The 24,464-nt window shown below is 54.6% G+C and overlaps 1 protein-coding gene across 1 annotated transcript; it reads right to left on the bottom strand.

Moving 5' to 3' along the window:
* Positions 1-150: 150 nt before the first annotated feature.
* IQCN (IQ motif containing N) lies at positions 151-21,964 on the bottom strand. Its single transcript, XM_033200105.1, is given in 6 exon segments — positions 151-1,183; positions 7,586-8,133; positions 8,136-10,620; positions 10,622-10,728; positions 14,124-14,256; positions 21,007-21,964. Coding segments are annotated over 5 exon segments (4,104 nt in total). The 5' UTR covers positions 14,137-14,256; positions 21,007-21,964; the 3' UTR covers positions 151-232.
* Positions 21,965-24,464: the final 2,500 nt, after the last annotated feature.

The raw sequence follows: 24,464 nt of genomic DNA, 5'->3' as shown, positions 1-24,464 counted from the left end.
GGAAAGACTTGAGGTCCTCATCCTGGCCACAGACCCCAGATGCATATTGCATGGTTGGAGACTTCAGAGTTCTCTTCCCTCTGGGATGCTCCAGATTCCCCCACTATACCCAAGCCACTTCCATTAACCCAGAACACATCACCCAAGATGTAGGCTGTGGAGGACTTTATTCATCAGACCCAGAGAGCCACGAGTGCCTCCCATAAAGTCCCCACTGCAGGGAGCCGGGGTCCTAGATGCTGGGCCAATGCATGTGCTGTGAACTGGCCCAATGCATGTGCTGTGAGCTGGACCAGGGGTCTGCTGGTCCCAAGAGCGCCTCTGTGCTCTTCAGACAGCTCCGGGTATGGTGGCCTCGCCAGGTGGCTTGAACCATCTTCGCTGCCATTTGCTGCTGCCTCATCTGCTGGCGGATCTTAAAACCTCTCCAGGCGGACTGAATGGCTATGGCCGCTTTGTCCCGGCGACGTGGCTGCCTGGGACTCGGGGCAGCCCGCTGGTAGGCGGAGGCCCGAGACACTGCCCCGGGACCCCCAGCACCCCGGCCCATGCCCTGCACCACGCGGGTGGGCTGGGTGCGTCCGCAGGTATGACAGGTGCGAGGGCTGGAGCCCACTAGCATCACCACGCTGGGCGGGCTCCCGATCCTGGAGCTCAGGGAGTGGCAGACGCTGCAAGCTTTTGCCTGGCAGGACTGGAAGCAGCGATGGTCTGATACTGTCCTGGCTCTGCCATCCCGGACCCAGCTTCGGTCAGACATGACCCTGGCCCGGCCGCCCAGCTCCACCCACGTGACGGGGTGGAGCATCTGCCGGTGCCGGGCTTGGTCCCGGCGGGTGCTGTAGCCGCGCCAGGCGGCCTGGATGATTGTGGTGGCTCTGCAGAGGTGTGCCAGGTTCCGCCGCATGCGGTAGCCGCGCCAAGTAGCTTGGATGACCGTGGCCCGCCGGTGCCACACCCGAATCCTGCGACGCACCAGGTAGCCACGGACGCCTGCCTGGATAGTGGTCACTGCGAGGATGCGAATCTCCTCTGCAGCCTGCATGGACACCATCGGCTCCCTGGACCACCTGGGATGCACCACTGCCTTGTTGCGCCGGGTCTCCCAGGACGCAGCACCCCTGGCTGGCTCCCACACGCGTTTCCACGATTGGCTACTAGCCACACCAGCGTCCACGGGGCCCTGGAGTATAGTGGAGTTTAGGGATGCCTTGTGACTAATGGCAGGATTCTGGGGCTATAGGAGTCCTGCGATCCCCACGATGACTCCTGGTTAACAAGGGGCAGCAGGGAACCACTCCGGGAAGACTGGTAGCCTAGAGACACCCTCCGAACTCCCAGGGCCAGGGGAGGAAGGGCCGAGGAGTGCGCTATCTCCCCAGTGCGGATGACGGGCCTTACCTCTGCAGAGGGCATACCAGTGAAGTTTGTACCACCTCGGGCTGAGGCCTGGGATGGTTGTCTTTGCACATACTGAAAGGGACTAACCCTGGCCATAGAACTTTCTAGCAGTTCAGGAACAATACTACCGTGCACGGATCTGTAGGAGTTTTTCGGGTCCATGGAGTCCCAGCGGCTGCTCTGAGCCAGGTTTCCAGACACTGTTTTCTGGAGTGGATTGGGGACAGCTTCTGTCCGGAAGGGACTGGACGATGCCCTTCTAGCCGAGGACAGATATGGTGGCACATGTGAGACCATGCTGGAGGTCCCTGACTTCTGAGGAAGACTAAGATTCCCCACCCTGTCCACAGACCCTGAAAGCAATCTGAAAGCCTCAGTACTGCCACGGGCCAGCTGGGGTGATCCTGAGAATACATTAGAAGCCACTGTACCCCAAGAGTGATTTGGGGGTATGACATGAGCAACAGACTCCTGTTGATAAATGGAGAGGGTCTTAGTGGCTAAACCCGGGGCCTGGAAAGGGACAGGGACCGTGCCACTAGCATGGCTGGGGGCCACCTCCCTGAACAATGGTGTATGGCCTTGGGGAAGAGTCCCTTTCTCAGACGGGGACCTATGATCGCCGCCCCCATCAGCTCCCAGAGGACTGGGGTACATCCACGGGGTTGCGCCAGTGACCCCAGCTTTGCTGATCAGGTCATTGGATCTGCTTGATCCTGACACTTGGGACAGAGGCCCATCCAATTCTCCCAGCTCGGCTTGGTCCCCTGTGGCCTCAGATAGCATTATCCCAGCATCTTGGCTCCATTGTAAGGCTCTTGACAGAACCGTGGGCACTCGGTGTAGACTCCTGACTGTGTCACTAGCTGCCGGGGCTGAGGAGTGACCTGGAGCCAGGCTGGTGGTGTGGGGAATCTGCAAGGGGGCTATAGGCCTCTCCCCAGCCAGGGCTTTGTGGCAAGGAGGGGCAGTGATGCCAATCACCACGGACCCCTTGGAGCAGCTCTGAGCCACACTAGAGGCCCCCATCATTGGCACAGATCCAGGAGAGACACCTGGGTTCACCCCACTCATTACTGAACCTAGGAGCAAGTTTGGAGCAGCTAAGCTAGCGGAGGGTCTTACAGATAGACTCAGCTTCTTGCTGTCTGCCATCGGGCTGGGAGCCACCCAACTGGACACAGAGCCTGCGGGAAGGCTCTGACCCATGCCTCAGACGGTGGACCCTGGGGGAAGGCTGGAGGTCATGCCACCAGGCAGAGTGCCTGGGACTGCGCCCGTGCTCATCCTACTGGCTACGAAATCCCCTGCCGCACCAAGACCAGCCGGGCTCCTCAGGGAGTCCTGAGGAATCACATCTCTCTGATGGTAACTGGGTGGGACCATGGGTGCCTCAGAAGGGTGCCAGCGGTCTACGTTTTTTGGAATAACCACAGTGATCTGGGAGCTGCTGGGGCCCACGCTTTTCAGGGAAAGATGAGACGGAGTCACAGCCACTCTGTTGGGCACTGAAGCCAGAGAGGGGCTAGGGGCCATCCCTGTGGTTCCGAGAGATGTGTCAAAGGGACACCTACCTCTAAGACCTGGGATGCAAGGGAAGCCGCCTGACACTGACTTTGGCCCATGCCACTTGCTATGGTTCTCCAGGGGAGACTCCCAGCTAGGCCAGGAGACGTGGTCCCCTGAGACCCACTAAGGAACACAGCATCAACAAAGGGCCCCTGGGGGTGTCTTGTAGCCACACCCCTGAACAGAGGCGTGATTTGCTGGCCTATACGACAGACCTCCTCATCAGCATGGGAGAGATTTGGTGTTGAAACGCTAACCACAGAGGGTTGACACACATGCCTCCCACCAACCCTGGGTGGATGATGGAACCCAAGGGACAAGTCATTGAACTTGAAGTCTAGGGGGCTGGATACCATCTCACTAACCATCAGAGGCTCTTCACACAGGTTCGCCCCAGTACCCAGGGATGGCTGGTTCGGACCCTGGTCCATACTTCCAGCCACAGGGGGATGTGGTCCACCCGGGCTAACTGAAACAAACGCTGATGGGTGACACAGGCACGGGGCTACAGAGTTCACCCTTGAACGCTGCAGGTTTGAATCCAGGCTAGAGCCCCAGCATGGCTCATTGAGGCCATGACACATACCACTGACCACAGATGGCTGGGATCGGCTTGGGGCCAACCTAGAGTCCGGGGGTGACTGAGCCAGGCTTAGGGCTTCCCTGTGGGCCACAGATGGTGGGAATAGGCCAGGGGCTATGACTGGCTCGGCTAGGCTGGGGGCTAGGGTACAGGATGACTATGCCTTGCCTGGGCTGGAGACCACAAATGGTTGGGCTTGCCTTGGGGATACTGCAGTGGTCTGAGATAGGTGGACTAGGCGGGGGGCCACCCCACTGGCCCCATATGGATGAGCTAGGCTTGGAGACAACCCACGGGGTCCTGATGGGTGGGCTAGGCTTGCGGACACATCAATGGCTTGAGATGGCTGGGCTGGGCTTAAGGACCCCACACAGGTCATAGGTCGGTGGGCTAGACTCGAAGACATCCCTGTGGCTTGAGACGGCTGGGCTAGGCTTGGGGACACTCCAATGGTGTAAGATGGCATGGCTAGGCTTGGGGGCACTCCAACAGTCTGAGATGACATGGCTGGGCTTGGGGACATCTCAGTGGCCATAGATAGGCAGCCTGGGTTTGGGGACATCTCAGTGGGTTGATATGGGCAGCCTGGGTTTGGGGACACCTCAGTGGGCTGATATGGGTAGTCTGGGCTTGGGGACACTCCAATGGTCTGAGATGGCTGGGCTAGGCTTGGGGAAACCCTACTGGCCACAGATTGGTGGGCTACACTTGGGGACACCCCAGTGACCTAAGATGGCCAGGTCAACCTTGGTGATTCCCCAGTGGCCTGAGGAGTCTGGGCCAGGATTAGAGACTCCTGAATGGCCATAGATGGATGAGCTAGGCTTGGGGACACTCCAATGGTCTGAGATGGCATGGCTAGGCTTGGGGACACTCCAATGGTGTAAGATGGCATGGCTAGGCTTGGGGGCACTCCAACAGTCTGAGATGACATGGCTGGGCTTGGGGACACTCTGATGGTTGGAGATGGCTGGGCCAGGCTTGGAGACTCCCCATTGGGCTGAGATGGGTAGGCTGGGCTTGGGGACATCTCAGTGGGCTGATATGGCTGGGCCAGGCTTGGGGACTCCCCAGTGACCATAGATGGGTAGGTTGAGCTTGGGGACACCTCAGTAGGCTGACATGGCTGGGCCAGGCTAGGGGACTCCACAGTGGCCACACATGGGTAGCCTGGGCTTGGGGACACCTCAGTGGCCACAGATAAATAGCCTGGGCTTGGGGACATCTCAGTGGGTTGATATGGGCAGCCTGGGTTTGGGGACATCTCAGTGGGCTGATGTGGGTAGCCTGGGCTTGGGGACATCTCAGTGGGCTGATGTGGGTAGCCTGGGCTTGGGGACATCTCAGTGACCATAGATAGGAAGGCTGGGCTTGGGGATATCTCAGAGGGCTGAGATGGGTAGCCTGGGCTTGGGGACATCTCAGTGGCCATAGATAGGCAGCCTGGGTTTGGGGACACCTCAGTGGGCTGATATGGGTAGTCTGGGCTTGGGGACACCTCACTGGGCTGAGATCACTGAGCCAGAGTTGGGCACTCCCCAATGGCCTGAGATGGGTAGGCTGGACTTGGGGATACCCCAAAGGCTTGAAATGGTTGGGTTAGGTTTGAGGTTACCCCAAGGGCTTGAGATGGCTGAATTAGGCTTGAGGACTCCCCACTGTCCATAGATGACTGGGCTAAGTTTTGGGACCCCCAGTTAGCCACTGATTGGTGACCTTGGTCTGAGGCCACTCCAAAGGTCCTTGATGGGTGTCCTCGGCTTAGGGACCATCTAGTCACCATAGATGGCTGTGCTGGTCTTGGTGTCACTCTATTAGGCATAGAGGAGTGTGGTAGTCTTGGTGTCACCCAATTACCCATAGATGGGCAGGTTAGCCTTGGGGACACCTTACTGGATGCTATATGCTCGGATAGGCTTGGGGCCAGCCTACTGAACCCTGATGCCTGGCCTAGATTTGGGGCTACCCTACTGGCCAGTGTAGCCTGGGACACACTTGGGGCCAAGCTCTTGGCCACAAATGGTGGCTTATATGCAGTGGAGACCACAGTACCTAAAGACAGAGTCCTCCTCAGCTCTGTCTTGATGGTTGCCTGGGACATCTCAATCAGATTCACAGAGCTCCTGTCTAAGGAGAACTTGTGGATCTCAGCCTCTGAGCCCCAGTGAACATGCAAGGTCAAGCAGTTAGGCACTGAGCTGTGTTGGAAAATGGGTACTTTCTCCGAGGCTGGAGTGGGCCGGTAGGGGAAGTGTAGGGTCATAGATGTATAAGCAGTTTCAGTCTCTTGCGTATCCTTAAACCTCTGGAGGCCGGGCGCGGTGGCTCAAGCCTGTAATCCCAGCACTTTGGGAGGCCGAGACGGGCGGATCACAAGGTCAGGAGATCGAGACCATCCTGGCTAACACGGTGAAACCCCATCTCTACTAAAAAGTACAAAAAACTAGCCGGGCGAGGTGGCGGGCGCCTGTAGTCCCAGCTACTCGGGAGGCTGAGGCAGGAGAATGGCGTGAACCCGGGAGGCAGAGCTTGCAGTGAGCTAAGATCCAGCCACTGCACTCCAGCTTGGGCGACAGAGCGAGACTCCGTCTCAAAAAAAAAAAAAAAAAAAAAAAAAAACCTCTGGAGTGTCCTCACGGACTCCGGAGGAAAAAGGGACTTCACCGCAAGGTCCCCTTCTAAATTGCCTTCCCATGACTCATCTGTCTTGTTGACAGCAGGCAGGCTGGCCACAGACATGGTGGAAAGGCTGAGGGAGCTAGAGCTTTGCAGGGAGGTTTTGGAATTGCTCTCCTGACTGTAAGTCACAGAGCCCTGGGAGAAGCTCCTGGCCAGGTCACTGTCTCGATCCTGTGGCAAACCACCTACCAGCTCACCGAGGATGGACACCTGGTGGTCGGTTGCCAGCTTCTGGGGGCAGAGCAGGGCAGACACAGAATCCTGTGTTCGATTCCTCCCCTGTCCACAGACAGATGTCTTGGGACGAACTTGAGCCAATGCACTGCCGGGGGAAGCTTGAAACAGACCACGAGTCTTGGATGCCTGAGTTTTGGTCACCATGGTGACCTGCAAGGGACTTAGGGCCCCCTTGTCTATCACCTCCCTAGTACCCGGGGATGCCTGTTTGCGATTTGGGGGCTCAGCCCTCCTCCCCCGGCTTTCCTTGGAAGCCCTGGATGCCTGCTGCTGGCCTCTGGCCACTGAGGGTTGGTAGAGACCAGGATGTGCCCTGCTAACCCCTGAGGACTGACACCAAGTCAGGCCCCCACAGGTGGGGTAAGGCTGGTGAGCATGGGCAGCCCTCCCACCACCCACGCTGCATGGAAGCCTACCCGAGGCCACCCTGCCCTCCCCAGTCGATGAGTGAGAGGCCACTCTGCTGACCACATGTGGCTTGTGGCAGCTCGGGGCCGTGCCACAGGTCATGGAGGGCTGGTTCATGCTTGGGCCCACACCACTGGCAATGAGAGGCTGCCACAGACTCGGGATTGGCTGCACGTGGGACGGCTTGAGCAAACCGGGACCCTCCCCACTCCCCTCGGGATTAAAATCTGATGCCAATGTGCCAGGCTCTAGGGTCAGGTGTGCATTTTCCTTTTGGAACTTGGGGCTCAAATCCAGGTTTGAGGAGAAGTCCCTGCTGGGCTCCATCTCCCAGGACAGCATGGGGTACAGGCCAGCGGTCAGGGAGCCCTCGTGAATGCCGGTGATGCCAGGACAGCATGGGGTACAGGCCAGTGGTCAGGGAGCCCTCGTGAATGTTGGTGATGCCAGGACAGCATGGGGTACAGGCCAGCGGTCAGGGAGCCCTGGGGAATGCCGGTGATGCCAGGACAGCATGGGGTACAGGCCAGCGGTCAGGGAGCCCTCGTGAATGCGGGTGATGCCGCTACCCATCACAGAGGCTCCCACAGTGACCACAGATAAGCAGGGTGACCCCCACAAGATGGCCCCATCCCCCATCTCCTCCAAGGGCCCGGCAGGTTGGCCCATGGTGAAGCATCCCCAGATCCCAACCTGGGAATCCCTGACCTTGCTGGTCTGTGGTCTCACAGGGCCCAGGGAGGGCCCCCATGCGGCCGACGGACTCTTCCTGCAGGCCACCTCCGCCGGGGCCAGCGTCTTAGTCACCCCGCTTCCTGTTGATTTCGAGGTGGCCTTGGGGAGGGTAGTTCCAGTCCTCAGGGCCACCCGACACCAAGACTGGCTCAGGAGAGCGCCCAACTCGCCCTGACACAAGGCCTGGCTCAGAGCTGCCTGCTCCTCCTCCCTCAAAGCCTTGCTAATAAGCACCTCGGCCAATTTACCCTGCATGACCTTGGTGAGTTCCGCCCGCAGCTCGCCCTGGGACAGGGCTCGGGACAGGGTCAGGCGCAGCTCACTCCAGGACAGCGCCTTCACCAGCGCCATGCTCAGCATGCTCTGGGGCAGGGCTCTGGCGACAGTGGCACCCAGGACCTCCTTGGACAGGGCCTGGTTCAGAGCTGCCCGGACTTCTCCCTGGGAGAGGGCTTTGGCCAACAGAGTGCGGAGATCCTCCTGGGATGCCAGCACACCAGCTACTTCAGCACACAGGGAGCCAGCAGGGAGCCTACCGTGTCCTCCTGGCAGGGCACCGCCTGGCTGGGCATTGATGGCTGGGCACGCGTGGCTCCGTTGTCTCCCCAGGACTCAACATTGCATGTGGAATGTCCAGTGGGTGCCATCAGTGGCACCAGCGTACCCTGGACCTCACAGGCTGCCGGGCAGGGTCCCCCCTGAGTGGTCTTCCCCGGCACGTGTCCGTGGAGCTGTGGCTGAGTCCGTCTGTCCTCTGGCTTGGCCCAGGGTGGGGCACTCAGGCCACCGAGGTGCTGGCAGGCCTGGTTGGACACCTTGGACCCTGTTAGGAGCACCTGGGAATGGGTGTTGCTGCTGAGATCAGCAGCCTGGTGAGCTGGGATGAGGTGCTTGGTTATGATCGGCTGCCCCCGGGACTGCGTCTTGGTCAGACAGGTGGCCAGAGGCGCTTGGGACTGGACCTTCATGGCATCTGTGGCCAGATGTGCCTGGGAATGCATCTTGCTCAGACAGGTGACCAGATGGGCCAGGGATGGGGTCTTGGTCAGCTCGACGGGCAGATGTCCCTGAGATAAGGCCTTGGTCAGTGGGGTGGCCGGTGGTCTCTGGGACAGGCAAGGTAGATGCCTCTGGGATGAGGTGTTGGTCAGTGGGGCAGCTGGCTGTCCCTGGGGCAGGGTGACAGCCATGTCTACAGGCACATACAGGTGAGATGGCTTGTCCCCTTCCTCAGCAACTTTTGTCCAGGATGGAGCTCCAGCCACTTCCACTGCCACACTGGTCTTAAATGCCATGTCTGTTTTCACCTGTTTCTGGGGGCCAGTCTTGATTTTCTCAGCTTCCAAAGGAAGCTTAGCTGGAGCCCTGGGGACCCCAGTTCCCAGACGTGATTGGGTCAGGCACCTGATCTTCCCCTCAGCCAAACAGGAGGGGGATGAGGCTTTCACCGCCTCTGCAGCCTGCTTCATATTCATGGTGGCCTCGGCCTTGGGTGGGTTCTCATGGATGGAGCCTGGTACCGCCGCTTGGGGTGGAGCCTTGACATTTGCCACTGTCGGAGAGGCCAGACACAGGGTCTTGAGGATGGTGGCCACTGAGCGTAACTGGGCTGGGGTCTTGGTTATCATGGCTGCCAGGCGAGTCTGGGGTGAGGGCTTGGTCAACCCAACTGGGCTCATCTGGGATGAAGTCTTGGACATGGTGGCTGCCAGACACGTTTGCAGTGAGTTTTTGGCTGGGGTGGCGACCCGGTGCGTCTGGGGTGGGGTCTTTGCCATCGCAGGCCCTGGGCACGCCTGGGGTGAGCTCTTCATGATGGATGCCAGAAGGGAAACCTGAGCTTGGTGCTTTGCCGTGATGGTTGCACGGCATGTCTGCCTTGGGGTGCCAGTTCTGGAAGCTGTGGAGTGCACCTGGACCTTGGTCATCGTGGGCATGGGCCATGTGTGAGCTGCAGTTTTGGTCATCACTGTGGCTCCCGGATACATCTGGGCTGGGGTCTTGGTTATTGTTATTTTGGGAACAGGGCTAGTCTTGTGTGGGGTGGTGGTCGTCATGGACGCTGGATATGTCTGCGGCAGGGTCATGGAGACCACTGGATATGTCTGGAGTAGGGTCTTGGTGATCACAGGCCCTGGGCATATCTGGAAGGGGGCTTTAGGGGTCTCTGCTTCCACAGGGCCCTGGGTTTGGGCTCTGGATGGTCCCATAACTGCCTTGTCGTACCTTCTGGACAATGGTGTCTCCGGAACCCCAGCTTTCTTGGTCCGGGCAGTTACACGTTTGGTTTTCACTGAGTCACCCTCTATGTGGACGAGGCAGGTGCTTCTGATGGTTCTGGTCAGCAAGCATGACTGGCATTTTGCATCCAGACTCACTGGGCAGGGAAATCTGATGGTGACCGTCTGGTGTGGCAGGAAGGCCACCCCCCGGACTCCAGCAGCGTGAGGAGCCTGCACGCAGGGCTCTGGGGTACCCTGAGCTGCTGGGGGCTGCAGGAGGGGGGATGACTGGGGGCTGCAGAGGACCAGATTGTCATAGGAAGGGAACTGGGTCTCCTTGTTCACCATGACGGGCGGGGACAGAAGGCGGTTCTCTTCCAGATGCTGGAAGCGCACTTGCTGCGGGGCGTGATAAGGGATGTTCCTGTCCTCCGCCCTCACTTTCTTCACCAACAACTTGCTGGAGTGCAGGATGTGTCTCTTGTTGAAGCGCCGCCATGCGTCCTGGATGGCCTTGGCCGCTGTCATCTGGGAAATCAGCTTCTGCCGGAGCCGATAGCCCCTCCAGTTGGCTTGGATGAGTGTGGCTGCGCGGGCGTGCATCATGTCCATCTCATCTACCAGGATGTTCTTGAAGGCCTGGCTCTCCACCACAGCCCGGAGGCGTGGGATGTGGCGGGACGCTGTCTTGGCTTCAGCAGGCTGTTGCGGAAGATGCTCCTTGGACTTGAGGCCCTCGTGCTGGGGCTGTGGAGGCGTTTTCTCCATTTTGTCCGGAAGACTAGGGGTGGGCGGGGGCTGGAGGATGCACTGCCCACTGGGTGACAAGTGGTTCGTGAACTGTAGCTGGGTGGCCGGCTGCATTGCCTTGATTACTGGACAGGTCAGCTCTGCCTGTGGGGGCGGCAGGGGGTGGTCAGGGTGTAGCAGGTCCTGCAGACAAGAGGTCATCCTACGGCCACTTCATCCTGGCACACAGTGCATGACACCTGAATGCTGGACCACTTAACTGCTTTTCTTTTTTCTTTCTTTTAGTTTTTTGTTTGTTTTTGAGACACAGTTTCGCTCTTGTTGCCCAGGCTGGAGTGCAATGGTGTGATCTTGGCTCACCGCAACCTCCGCCTCCTGGTTTCAAGTGATTCTCCTGCCTCAGCCTCCCGAGTAGCTGGAATTACAGGTATGTGCCACCATGCCTGGCTACTTTTCTGTATTTTTAGTAGAGACGGAGTTTCACCATGTTGGCCAGGCTGGTCTCAAACTCCTGACCTTAGGTGATCCACCTGCTTCGGCCTCCCAAAGTGCTGGGATTACAGGTGTGAGCCACCACGCCTAGCCTGCTTTTCAAACTTTATCTTGGATGTACCCTGGGTTTAGCACTGATCACAATATTTTGGAAATTTCCTGTTTGCCTCTGTGTATGTGTGTGTGTGTGTGTGTGTGCGTGTGTGAAAAGGATAGAGAAGTGTGGTGGGGGAGATTATTTGCCTCTCCCCATTGACTGTGAATCCCAGAAGACAGAGTCATTTTTGTGTCCCATCTCAGTCATAGGGCTTGGTTCTAAGCTGTGAATGGGTAGGTATTGGGTGGGCGGGCATCTTGACTGATAAATGGTGAGAGGACTGGAAGTTGGATGGACAGATAGATACAGGACTAGATACTGAAAGGATGAATCAGTCGATGAGTGAATGGTAGATGGGTTAGAGAGACAGATGAAGGTTTGGATGAACAGGTAAATTAAGTTGATGAATAAAGTCTTAAAGGCAAATTGGCCGGGGGGGTGGCTCATGTCTGTCATTCCAGCACTTTGGGAGGCCAAGGTGGGCAGATTGCTTGGGGTCAGGAGTTTGAGGCCAGCTGGGCCAACATGGTGAAACCCTGTCTCTACTAAAAATACAGAAAAGTAGGCCGGGCACAGTGGCTCACGCCTGTAATCCCAACACTTTGGGAGGTCCAGGCGAGTGGATCACAAGCTCAGGAGTTCGAGACCAGCCTGGCCAACATGGTGAAATCCCGTCTCTACTGAAAATACAAAAATCAGCTCAGCATGGTGGCGCGTGCCTGTAATCCCAGTTACTCAGGAGGCTGAGGGAGGAGAATTGTTTGAACCTGGTAGGTGGAGGTTGCAGTGAGCCGAGATCACGCCACCTCGCTCCAGCCTGGGTGACAGAGCAAGACTCTGTCTCAAAAAAAAAAAAAAAAAAGAAAACAAAAGGAGCCAGGTATGGTGGCAGGTGCCTGTAGTCCCAGCTACTCGGAAGACTAAGGCAGGAGAATCGCTTGAAGCCGGGAGGAGGAGGTTGCAGTGAGCCAAGATCATGGCATTACACTCCAGCCTGGGCAACAAGATCAAGACTCTGTCTCAAAAAAAAAAAAAAAAAAAAGACTGGGCGTGCTGGCTTATGCCTGTAATCCCAGCACTTTGGGAGGCCGAGGTGGGTGGATCACGAGGTCAGGAGATCGAGACCATCCTGGCTAACATGGTAAAACCCCATCTCTTCTTTTTTTTTTTTTTTGAGACCTAGTGTCTTGCTCTGTCGCCCAGGCTGGAGTACAGTGGTACCTTCTTGGCTCACTGCAAGCTCCGCCTCCCCGGGTTCATGCCATTCTCCTGCCTCAGCCTCCCAAGCAGCTGGGACTACAGGCGCCCACCACCACACCTGGCTAATTTTTTGTGTTTTTAGTAGAGACGGGGTTTCCCCGTGTTAGCCAGGATGGTCTTGATCTCCTGACCTTGTGATCCATCCGCCTTGGCCTCCCAAAGTGCTAGGATTACAGGCGTGAGCCACCACACCTAGCCCTAGCTCTTCTAAAAATACAAAAAATTAGCCAGGTGTAGTGGGAGGTGCCTGTAGTCCCAGCTACTTGGGAGGCTGAGGCCGAGATCATGCCACTGCACTCTAGCCTGGATGACAGAGCGAGACTCCGTCCCAAAAAAAAAAAAAAAAAAAAGGCAGATTAACAGAAAAATGGACACATACATGGTGGGTGGGTGGGTGGGTGGATGGATGGATGGATGAGCAGATGAGTGAATGAGCAGATGAATGGATGGAGGGATAGGCGAATCAATTGATGAATAGATGGGTGGATGGATAAACGGATAGAGGGAGGGAGGGAAGAATAGGTAAGTAGATGGATGGAGAGAGGGAGGAATAGATAAGGGAGGAATAGGTGGCTGGATGGATAGATGGATGGCTAGATGGAATGATAGTTGGATGGAGGGATGGACGGACACATAGATGAATGGATGGATGCGGGGGTGCTGGATGAATGGATGGATGGATGGGCAGATGGGTGGATAGATATGTAAATGGACTGGTGAATAGATAGGTGGATGGATGGGTAGATGGATGGATTGATTGATAAATGGATAGAGGGAGGGAGGACTATGTGGATGGATGAACAGATGAATGGGTGGATGGATGAGAGGATGGATGGATGCTTGCATGGATGGATGGGTAGATGGGTAGGTAGATGGGTAGATGGAAAGATGGAATGATGGGTGGGTGGATGAATGGATACATAGATGACTGGATGAATGATGGATGGTGGATGGGTAGGGGGAGAGACAAATGTATGGAAGGATGAATGAATGAATGAATGAGTGCGTGGGTAGATAGATAGATGTAAGATGAGTAGATAAATGAATGTGAAATTAAAGAAGGCCAGGCGCAGTGGCTCACGCCTGTAATCCCAACACTTTGGAAGGCCAAGGCAGGTGGATTACCTGAGGTCAGGAGTTCAAGACCAGCCTGACCAACATGGCGAAACCCCATCTCTACAAAAAAATACAAAAAAGTAGCCAGGCGTGACAGCGCATGCCTGTAATCCCAGCTACTCAGGAGGCTGAGGCAGGAGGATCGCTTGAACCTGGGAGACAGAGGTTGCAGTGAGCCAAGATCGCGCCATCACACTCCAGCCTGGGCAACAAGAGTGAAACTCCGTCTCAAATAAAAGGAAGGAGGGAGGGAGGGAGGGAGGAAGGGAGGGAGGGAAGGAAATTAAAGAGAGCTTGAGAGACTGGTGAAGAGAGAACCCAGTAGGAGGTAGACTGATGGGTGGATGGGTGGGTGGGTGGATTAGGGGATGGCTAGGTAAATGGCATATGGAAGGATGGAAAGAGGAAGAAAAAGTGGTGACTGTGGCTTTCAGAGGTAATAGGATGCAGAGAGAGCTGGGACACTGTCAAGTCACCCTGATGCATAGCCTGGAGCACAGCATACTTGTTTGGCAGAAGCCCCTTTCTTCAGGTTGGACTAGCCAGACCCCTTGCCCGTGAACCATCTTCTTACCTTGAAGGGTCATAGATTTGGAGGAGTAGCAGGAGAAGAAGGTGCAATCTCAGAAGCCAGACTGCAAGAGGAGGCAGCCTTCAGCCTTTCATCCATGCAATATGCAGCAACACTGCCCTGGGCTGGCTCTGTCCTCAAGACGAACACAGAAAGAAATGTTAAAAGCAAAAACGCTAAATTCTAAAAAAAAAAAAAAAAGAAGAAGAAGAAAAGAAAAAAGAAAAAAACCCTGCAAGGATGAGGAAATTTATTCCAGTGTTATTTTGTAGCTAGAAATCAAACAAAACAACTGGAAATAACCAAAACAGTGATTAGCAGAGGTTCAGCTACAAACACATACAGAAGTATGCTCAAGCATGTTTTATTTTATTATTATTATTTTTTTTTGAGACGGAGTCTGGCTCTGTCTCCCAGGCTGGAGTGCAGTGGCTGGATCTCAGCTCACTGCAAGCTCGGCCTCCCGGGTTTACGCCATTCTCCTGCCTCAGCCTCCGGAGTAGCTGGGACTACAGGCGCCTGCCACTTCGCCCGGCTAGTTTTTTGTATCTTTTAGTAGAGACGGGGTTTCACCGTGTTAGCCAGGATGGTCTCGATCTCCTGACCTTGTGATCCGCCCGTCTCGGCCTCCCAAAGTGCTGGGATTACAGGCTTGAGCCACCGCGCCCGGCCAAGCATGTTTAACACTGTATTGTTTAGCAGAGGAAAAACTGGAAGAAACCAAAATTATCAATGGAGAAAGGCTTAAATTAATCATACTAGGGCATGATATCCAGGCATCAGAAATGGTGTTCAGGCTGAGCACAGTGGTTCTTGCCTGCAATCCCAGCACTTTGGGAGGCCAAGATGGGAGGATCACTTGAGGACAGGAGTTTGAGACTAGCCTGGGAAACTAAGCAAGAACTGTCTCTTAAAAAAAAACAAACAAAAACAACAACAACAACAATAAAAACACTGGCCGGGTGCGGCTCATGCCTGTAATTCCAGCACTTTGGGAGGCCAAGGAGGGTGGATTACCTGCGGTCAGGAGTTTGAGACCAGCCTGGCCAACATGGTGAAACCCCATCTCTACTAAAAATACAAGAAATTAGCCAGGCGTAGTGGTTGACGCCTGCAATTCCAGCTACTCAAGAGGCTGAGGCAGGAGAATATCTTGAACCCTGGAGGCAGAGATTTCAGTGAGCCGAGATCGTGCCATTGAATTCCATCTGGGGCAACAAGAGCAAACCCCTGTCTCAAAAAAAAAAAGGCCGGGCACAGTGGCTCACTTCTGTAACCCCAGCAATTTGGAAGGCTGAGGTGGGTGGATCACTTGAGGCCAGGAGTTCTAGACCAGCCCGGGCAACATGGTAAAACCCATCTCTACTAAAAATATAAAAATTAGCTAGGCATTGTGACATGCACCTGTAGTCCCAGCTACTCGGGAGGCTGAGACAGGAGGATCATTTGAGGCCAGGAGACTGAGACTGCAATAAGCTACGATGGCACCACCACACTCGAGCCTGAGTGACAGGATAAGACTCTATCTCTTTTTTTTTGAAAAAGAGTCCCACTCTTTTGCCCAGGTTGGAGTGCAATGTCACAGTCTCGGCTCACTGCAACCTCTGCTTCCTGGGTTCAAGCGATTCTTGTGCCTCAGCCTCCAAAGTAGCTGGGATGACAAGTGTGAGCCACAGTGCCTGGCTGAGACCCTGCCTCAAAAAAAAAAAAGACTGTGATTAAAGAGTAAGTATAAGATAAAAGGTAGCCGGGGAGGCCAGGCACAGTGGCTCACACCTATAATCCCAGCACTTTGGGAGGCCGAGGCGGGCAGATCACAAGGTCAGGAGTTCGAGAACAGCCTGGCCAACATGGTGAAACCCTGCCTCTACTAAAAATACAAAAATTGGCCGGGCGCGGTGGCTCAAGCCTGTAATCCCAGCACTTTGGGAGGCCGAGGCGGGCGGATCACGAGGTCAGGAGATTGAGACCATCCTGGCTAATACGGTGAAATCCCGTCTCTACTAAAAAATACAAAAAACTAGCCGGGCGAGTTGGCGGGCGCCTGTAGTCCCAGCTACTCCGGAGGCTGAGGCAGGAGAATGGTGTGAACCTGGGAGGCGGAGCTTGCAGTGAGCTGAGATCCAGCCACTGCACTCCAGCCTGGGCGGCAGAGCGAGACTCCGTCTCAAAAAAAAAAAATAAAAAAAAATAATAAAAATACAAAAATTACCGGGCACGGTGGCATGCACCTGTAATCCCAGCTACTTGAGAGGCTGAAGTAGGAGAATCACTTGAACCTGAGAGATGAAGATTGCAGTGAGCCAAGATGGTGCAACTGCACTCCAGCCTGGGCGACAGAGTGAGACTCCATCTCAAAAAAAAAAAAAAAAAAAACAGGCGCGGTGATTCATGCCTGTAATCCCAGCACTTTGGGAGGCCAAGGCGAGTGGATCACAGGAGGTCAGCAGTTCAAGACCAGCCTGGCCAACATGATAAAACTCCATCTCTACCAAAAATACAAAAATTGGGCCGGGCGCGGTGGCTCAAGCCTGTAATCCCAGCACTTTGGGAGGCCGAGGCGGGCGGATCACGAGGTCAGGAGATTGAGACCATCCTGGCTAATACGGTGAAATCCCGTCTCTACTAAAAAAATACAAAAAACTAGCCGGGCGAGTTGGCGGGCGCCTGTAGTCCCAGCTACTCCGGAGGCTGAGGCAGGAGAATGGTGTGAACCTGGGAGGCGGAGCTTGCAGTGAGCTGAGATCCAGCCACTGCACTCCAGCCTGGGCGGCAGAGCGAGACTCCGTCTCAAAAAAAAAAATAAAAAAATAATAATAAAAATACAAAAATTACCCGGGCACGGTGGCATGCACCTGTAATCCCAGCTACTTGAGAGGCTGAAGTAGGAGAATCACTTGAACCTGAGAGATGAAGATTGCAGTGAGCCAAGATGGTGCAACTGCACTCCAGCCTGGGCGACAGAGTGAGACTCCATCTCAAAAAAAAAAAAAAAAAACAGGCGCGGTGATTCATGCCTGTAATCCCAGCACTTTGGGAGGCCAAGGCGAGTGGATCACAGGAGGTCAGCAGTTCAAGACCAGCCTGGCCAACATGATAAAACTCCATCTCTACCAAAAATACAAAAATTGGGCCAGGCACAGTGACTCACGCCTGTAATCCCAGCACTTTGGGAGGCCGAGACGGGTGGATCACGAGGTCAGGAGATCGAGACCATCCTGGCGAACACGGTGAAACCCCGTCTCTACTAAAAATACAAAAAAAATAGCCAGGCGTGGTGGTGGGCGCTTGTAGTTCCATCTACTTGGGAGGCTGAGGCAGGAGAACGGCATGAACCCAGGAGGCGGAGCTTCCAGTGAGCCGAGATCGCACCACTGCACTCCAGCCTGCGGGACAGAGTGAGACTCCATCTCAAAAAAAATAAATTGGCCGGGCGCGGTGGCTCAAGCCTGTAATCCCAGTACTTTGGGAGGCCGAGGCGGGCGGATCACGAGGTCAGGAGATCGAGACCATCCTGGCTAACCCGGTGAAACCCCGTCTCTACTAAAAAAAATACAAAAAACTAGCCGGGCGAGGTGGCGGGCGCCTGTAGTCCCAGCTACTTGGGAGGCTGAGGCAGGAGAATGGCGTAAACCCGGGAGGCGGAGCTTGCAGTGAGCTGAGATCCGGCCACTGCACTCCGGCCCTGGCGACAAAGCGAGACTCCGTCTCAAAAAAAAAATTAATTAATTAATTTTTTAAAAAATTAAAAAAAAAAATTAGCCAGGCATGACGTCAAGTGCCTGTAATCCCAGCTACTTAGCAGGCTGAAGCAGGAGAATCTGTTGAACCTGGTAGGCAGAGGGTACAGTGAGCTGAGATCACACCACTGCACTCCAGCCTGGGCGACAGAGCGAGACTCCGTCTCAAAAAAAAAAAAAAAAAAAAAAAAAGGAAACTCTATGTGGTACTTTAGGGCTGAGGGAGAATCCCCAAAAAAGGGGCAAATTTGGAGAGAATTTAGACTTCCTTGGAGAAAGGATGGTCCCGCCTAACATGTAACAGAGATAATTGCTGGATCAACCAAGCCAGAGCTGGTCTGGAGTTGCAGAACAAGCAAAAGGCCCACCCGTCAGGGTGCAGATGTGAGAACAGGTTATCAACAGTTGGTGCCGTGGATGTGCACTGGAAACCTTCAATGTGTATGGGCCACCATGGGGGCTCTGTTCTTTTATTATTATTTATTATTTTTTAGACAGAGTCTCACTCTGTCACCCAGGCTGGAGTGCGGTGGCATGCACGATGTTGGCTCACTGCAACCTCTGCCTCCCAGGTTCAAGCGATTCTCCTGCCTTAGCCTCCCAAGTAGCTGGGATTACAGGCATGAACTACCACACCCAGCTAATTTTTTTTTTTTTTTTTTTTTGGAGGGACAGGGTTTCACATGTTGGCCAGGCTGGTCTCAAACTCCTGATCTCAGGCGATTTGCCTGCCTCGGCCTCCCAAAGTGCTGGGATTACAGGTGCTCATGAGCCACTGCACCCGGCCTTTTTTTTTTTTTTCTTTTGAGTTTCATTCTTGTCGCCCAGGCTGGAGTGCTGTGGTGCAATCTCCGTTTACTGCAACCTCCTACTCCCGGGTACAAACGATTCTCCTGCTTCAACCTCCTGGGTAGCTGGGATTACAGGCACCCACCACCATGCCCAGCTAATTTTTGTATTTTTAGTACAGATGGGGTTTCATCACATTGGTCAGGCTGGTCTCAAATTCCTGACCTCAGGTGATCCACCCACTTTGGCCTCCCAAAGTGCTGGGATTACAGGCGTGAGCCACCGCGCCTGGCCTTGGGGCCTCTGTTTTTTGTGTGTGTTGAGAGGGCTGTAGAAAGGTTTTCACCAGGTCAAGACTGCGAAGTTGCAGGACCACGTTCTGGACCCAGGGCTCTGGCCGGCTTCACGGGTGTCTTCACACCTCTATCCCTAATGCCTCACCACTGCCCTCTATTGAGAATTCTTGGCATTGTGCTCTTTTTTTTTTTTTTTTTGAGACGAAGTCTTGCTCTGTCGCCCAGGCTGGAGTGCACTGGCACCATCTCGGCTCACTGCAAGCTCCGCTTCCCGGGTTCATGTCATTCTCCTGCCTCAGCCTCCTGAGTAGCTGGGACTACAGGCACCCATCACCATGCCCGACTAATTTTTTGTTTTTTTAGTAGAGATGGGGTTTCACCATGTTAGCCAGGACGGTCTCGATCTCCTGACCTCGTGATCCGCCCACCTCAGCCTCCCAAAGTGCTGGGATTACAGGCATGAGCCACCGCACACGGCCGAGCATTGTGCTTGCTTTAAAGGAGACATAACGAAAGAAATTCCTTTATCACATATTGAAAGGGTCCATTCGGAGACAAGAGGCAACGCATGGATAATTGACACACATATCTTTATTTATTATTATTTTTATTTTTTTGAGATGGAATCTTGCTCTGTTGCCCAAGCTGAGGTGCAGTGTCACCATCTTGGCTCACTGCAACCTCCACCTCCCCGGTTCAAAGTGACTCCTGAGTAGCTGGGATTACAGGCACCCGCCACCACACTTGGCTAACTTTTGTATTTTTAATAGAGACGGGGTTTTGCCATGTTTGACCAGACAGGTCTCGAACCCCTGACCTCAAGTGATCCGCCCGCCTCGGCCTCCCAAAGTGCTAGTATTACAGGCATGAGCCACCACACCTGGCCTAATTATTATTAATAATATTATCATTTTTGAGATGGAGTTTCGCTTTTGTTGTCCAGGCTGGAGTGTAATGGCACCATCTTGGCTCTCTGCAACCTCTGCCTCTGGGTTGAAGCGATTCTTTTGCCTCAGCCTCCTGAGTAGCTGGGATTACAGGCATGCACCACCACGCCTGGCTAACTTTGTATTTTTAGTAGAGACAGGGTTTCTCCATGTTGGTCAGGCTGGTCTCGAACTCCTGACCACAGGTGATCTGCCCGCCTCGGCCATCTGCCCGCCTCGGCCTCCCAAAGTGCTGGGATTACAGGTGTGAGCCACCGCGCCCGGCCTAATTTTTGTATTTTTAGTAGAGATGGGGTTTGATCATATTGGTCAGGCTGGTCTCGACCTCCTGACTGAGGCAGGAGAATCACTTGAACCTGGGAGGACAGAGTTACAGTGAGCCAAGATCGTGCTACTGCACTCCAGCCTGGGTGACAGAGCAAGACTCCATCTCAAAAAAAAAAAAAAAAAGAACTTGGAGACAGCAGCTTTGGGAGCTGAATGGGCCCATTCCAGGGGCTGAGGTTTCATCAACCAAACGGTACAGCTCTTCAGAGGAACTCAACCAGAAGGGGTGAGAAACGAGATTGTGGGGGATGAGAAGAAGGAAGAGGGGCCCCCTGGACACAGAAGCCAACTGGCTTCTCTAATTTTGGCTCTCTAATTTTGAGTGAACCCCTCTGAGCCTCAATTTCTCTATCTGTCACAAGAGGTAAGATCACCATCCTCAGGTTCCCAAAGAGATACAACAGGCTTGACTGGGCACAGTGGCTCCTGCCTGTGATCCAAGCACTGTGTGGGGCCAAGGTGGGAGGATCGCTGGAGCCCAAGAGTTTGAAGACAGCCTGGGCAACATGTCTCTATTTAAAAAAAATAATAAAGAGACATAACAGTCTCTCCAGGATGTCCCCCATCACAGGTGAACAAATCCACCATCAAGGCTTTGGAGGTCCCTAGAGCCCCTGATCTGAGGGGCCCAGGAGCTGATCCATCGTTTGGAGTCACCCAGAAGGCCCAGAAGGGCTCCAAAGGCACTGGGGGCCAGAGGAGAATGACAGGGTCCCCCACGAACCCTCGCACACAAGCCCTCCACCAGCCCCACTCACCCGCTCCCAAAGCCACCAGCCCTACTCACCTGCCCCTGAAGCTGAACCCAGCAGTCTGAAAGGCCAGTCTTGGAGCCCTGGTGCCGCAGCAGCTTTGTGACTCAAAGCCAAGTTCTGGCCAATCCCTGCCACCTCTTGGGGGGAGGGGATTCTAGAAGGCACAGCCAGAGGTTGGGGAACAGGACGCAGGGCAGCGCCAAAGGTCATGGTAGTTGCTACCTACACCTGCTCATCCTGAGTAGAAAGGGTTCTCAGCACAGAGGAAACCCCAAATCTCCCCCGCCATGTACCTAGAGGCAGCTTTGGTCTTTCATCCCATGGGCATTTTCTGAGCGCCTACTATATGCTAGAATTTGCCCCAGGCCTGGGGATACAAACAACTCAAAGAATTTGGGGGTATAAAATGGTTAGATGGGAAGGAACCAAAAAGGAGGTACAACGGGCCAGTCAGGGTTCTGACCGATGTCTTGGGTCTGGCTCTGAGACTGCGGGCTCCTTGGGGTGGGACTGGACTTGATGTCTCTTGGGATCACCACCAGGCCTGGCAAAAGTGGGCACTGACCCTGAGCCACAGCCCTGTAAGGGGAAGTCAGGCCGCTGTCCTGGGTCACCTCCTGGGGCTGGGCTGGGGCCCAGCATGAGTCACCGCTGGCTGGGCCGAGGCTGACACGCACCTTGGACTCAGTGCAGCTGGCTCCAGCCAAAGCCAGCCTGGCCCAGAAGCCTCCGCCTGGCTTCCCTGGGGAGCCGCTGGGGGTTGCCAGGACAAGAACCAGCAGGGGTGCCTGGCCTCCCCCTGCAGAGACCACCCTCTCCAAAATCTTCTCTATACTGTGGGTGTGACTTTGGACAAAATCAGGGACATGTCAGATGGCAGTTGGATGGGGTTTAAATCCTTTGTCTGTTTTTTGTTTTTTGAGATGGAGTCTCGCTCTGTTGCCCAGGCTGAAGTGCAGTGGTGCGATCTTGGCTCACCGCAACTTCCACCTCTCCAGGTTCAAGCGATTCTTGTGCCTCAGCCTCCTGAGTAGCTGGGACTACAGGTGCATGCTACCACGCCCAGCTGATTTTTATAGTTTTAGTAGTGACAGGATTTCACCATGTTGGCCAGGCTGGTCTCAAACTCCTGACCTCAAGTGATCCGTGGACTGCAGCCTCCCAAAGTACTGGGATTACAGGCGTGAGCCACTGCGCCCGGCTCATCCTTTGGATGTTTCATCAGAACAGTTCCCTTCTGTGCTGTCAACGAGCTAAACACAAACAGAGTTCTCAGTGCAACTGGAGGCTGTGGGAGCCCAGAAAGGTGCTGGCCCAGCCTGAGGGCTACTAGGGACAGGTTTCCGAGGACTGTGCAAGCTGAGGCTGGGAGGTGGCACTCAGCTGGATGACTGGGGGAAGAGTAGCTGGCACAGAACTACAGCTGCAGCCATGCAAAGACCCTGAGGTCAGCAGGGCAGGATATTGGGAATTTGGGTAGAGAAGTTCCTGAAAGGAGACACTGGCCAGCCCAGGGACTGGTGCAGTCAAGACTTTTCCCAGAAAGTTTTCAAGTAGGGAGTCAGATCTGTGATTCAGAAAAAGCCCTTCACATCACAGCTCATGCCTGCCTGACTCCCCTATCAGACTGGAGTGTTGGCCTCCAGGGAGTACGCATCAACTAGGTGTCAATAAATGCTGGGGAGGCTGGGCGCGGTGGCTCACATCTATAATCCTAGCACTTTGGGAGGCCAAGGTGGGCAGATCGCTTGAGCCCAGGAGTTCAAGACCAGCCTGACCAATATGGCAAAACCCTGTCTCTACTAATAATTCAAAAACTAGCCAGGCATGATGGCAAATGCCTGTAATCCCAGCTACTTTGGTGGCTGAGGCAGAAGAGTCGCTTGAACTCAGGAGGCGGAGGCCACAGTGAGCCAAGATTGCACCACTGCACTCCAGCCTGAGTGACAGAGTGAGACCCTGTCTCAAAAAAAAAAAAAAAAAAAAAGAGCAGTGGCTCACACCTATAGTCCCAGCATTTGGGAGACCGAGGTTGGAGGATCACTTGAGCACAGGAGTTCAAAACCAGCCTGGGCAACATAGATCCCATCTCTACAAAAAAAATTATTTAAAAATTAGCAGGGCATGGTGGCATGTACCTGTGGTCCCACCTACTTGGGAGGCTGGGGTGAGGCAGGAGGATCAGTTGAGCCTGGGAGATCAAGGCTGCAGTGAGCTGTGGTCTTGCCACTGCACTCTGGCTGGGGCAACAGAGCAAGACCTCATCTCGTAAAGAAGAAAAAAAAAAAACAAAAAATCTTGTAGGGCACAGTGGCTCACGCCTGTAATCCCAGCACTTTGGGAAGCTGAGGTGGGTGGATCATCTGAGGTCAGGAGTTCGAGACCAGCCTGGGCAACATGGTGAAACCCTGTCTCTACTAAAAATACAAAAAAAAAAATTTAGCTGGGCGTGGTGGCGGGCGCCTGTCATCCCAGCTAATCAAGAGGCTGAAGCAAAAGAATCGCTTGAACCTGGGAGGCAGAGGTTGTGGTTAGCCAAGATCAGGCTATCTCCAGCCTGGGCGAAACAGAGGAAGACTCAGTCTCAACAACAAAAAAAAAAAAGAAAAGAAAAAGAAAGTACCTCTCTGCAGGGCTCCTCAGAGGCCTCTTGCCTTAGACCACTTGCGGGCAGGCAGGCAGGCAAGACGTCTGGGTTTGAATCTCTGCTCTGCCATTTAACAGGGGTGTTGGCCTGGCACGGTAGCTCACGCCTGAAATTCCAGCACTTAGGGAGGCCAAGGCAGCGGATCACGAGGTCAGGAGATCGAGACCATCCTGGCTAAGAGACCATCCTGGCTAACACGGTGTAACCGCGTCTCTACTAAAAATACAAAAAATTAGCCAGGCATGGTGGCGGGCACCTGTAGTCCCAGCTACTTGGGAGGCTGAGGCGGGAGAATGGCATGAATCCAGGAGGCGGAGCTTGCAGTGAGCCTAGATGGCGCCACTGCACTCCAGTATGGGTGACAGCGAGACTCTGTCTCAAGCAAACCAACCCCAACCTAACTTGGTGGCAAGGCCTTTCTTCATGACCAAGGGACAGTGGCCATTCTCTCCAAGTTTCTTCATCTGTAAAATGGGTACATTTCAGTGGCCCTCCCTAACAGGGCTGGCTAGGTACACATGGCCACCAGCCCTACTTGCTGTGTGACCTCGGCCACTAATATTCACATCCCTCAGGGCCCCCAATGAGTCGGAAGCCCAAGGGGTAGGGTCTTAACAACAAAGGGCAGAGCAGGCAGGAGAAGCAGGAAGCCTGGATCAAGGCTCTGGAAGTGAGGAGTCCAAGGCTGGAGTGTCTCTGCACAGTCTCCTTAAAAGGCTGTCTGGTGTCAAGCCAGTTGCTCAACCTCTCTGAACCTTAGGTTTCCTCAAAGTGGGGAGTAGGATGTTGGGAGGAGGAGGAGGAGCGAACTTCAGGGAGATACTTGGAAAATCCCAGTCCTGG

Source organism: Trachypithecus francoisi, unplaced genomic scaffold, assembly GCF_009764315.1.
Source record: "Trachypithecus francoisi isolate TF-2019V2 unplaced genomic scaffold, Tfra_2.0 Lachesis_group5, whole genome shotgun sequence".
NCBI classification, from domain to species: domain Eukaryota; kingdom Metazoa; phylum Chordata; class Mammalia; order Primates; family Cercopithecidae; genus Trachypithecus; species Trachypithecus francoisi.
Note: the sequence above shows the minus strand (reverse complement) of the source record. Positions and strands in the feature narration are given on the sequence as shown.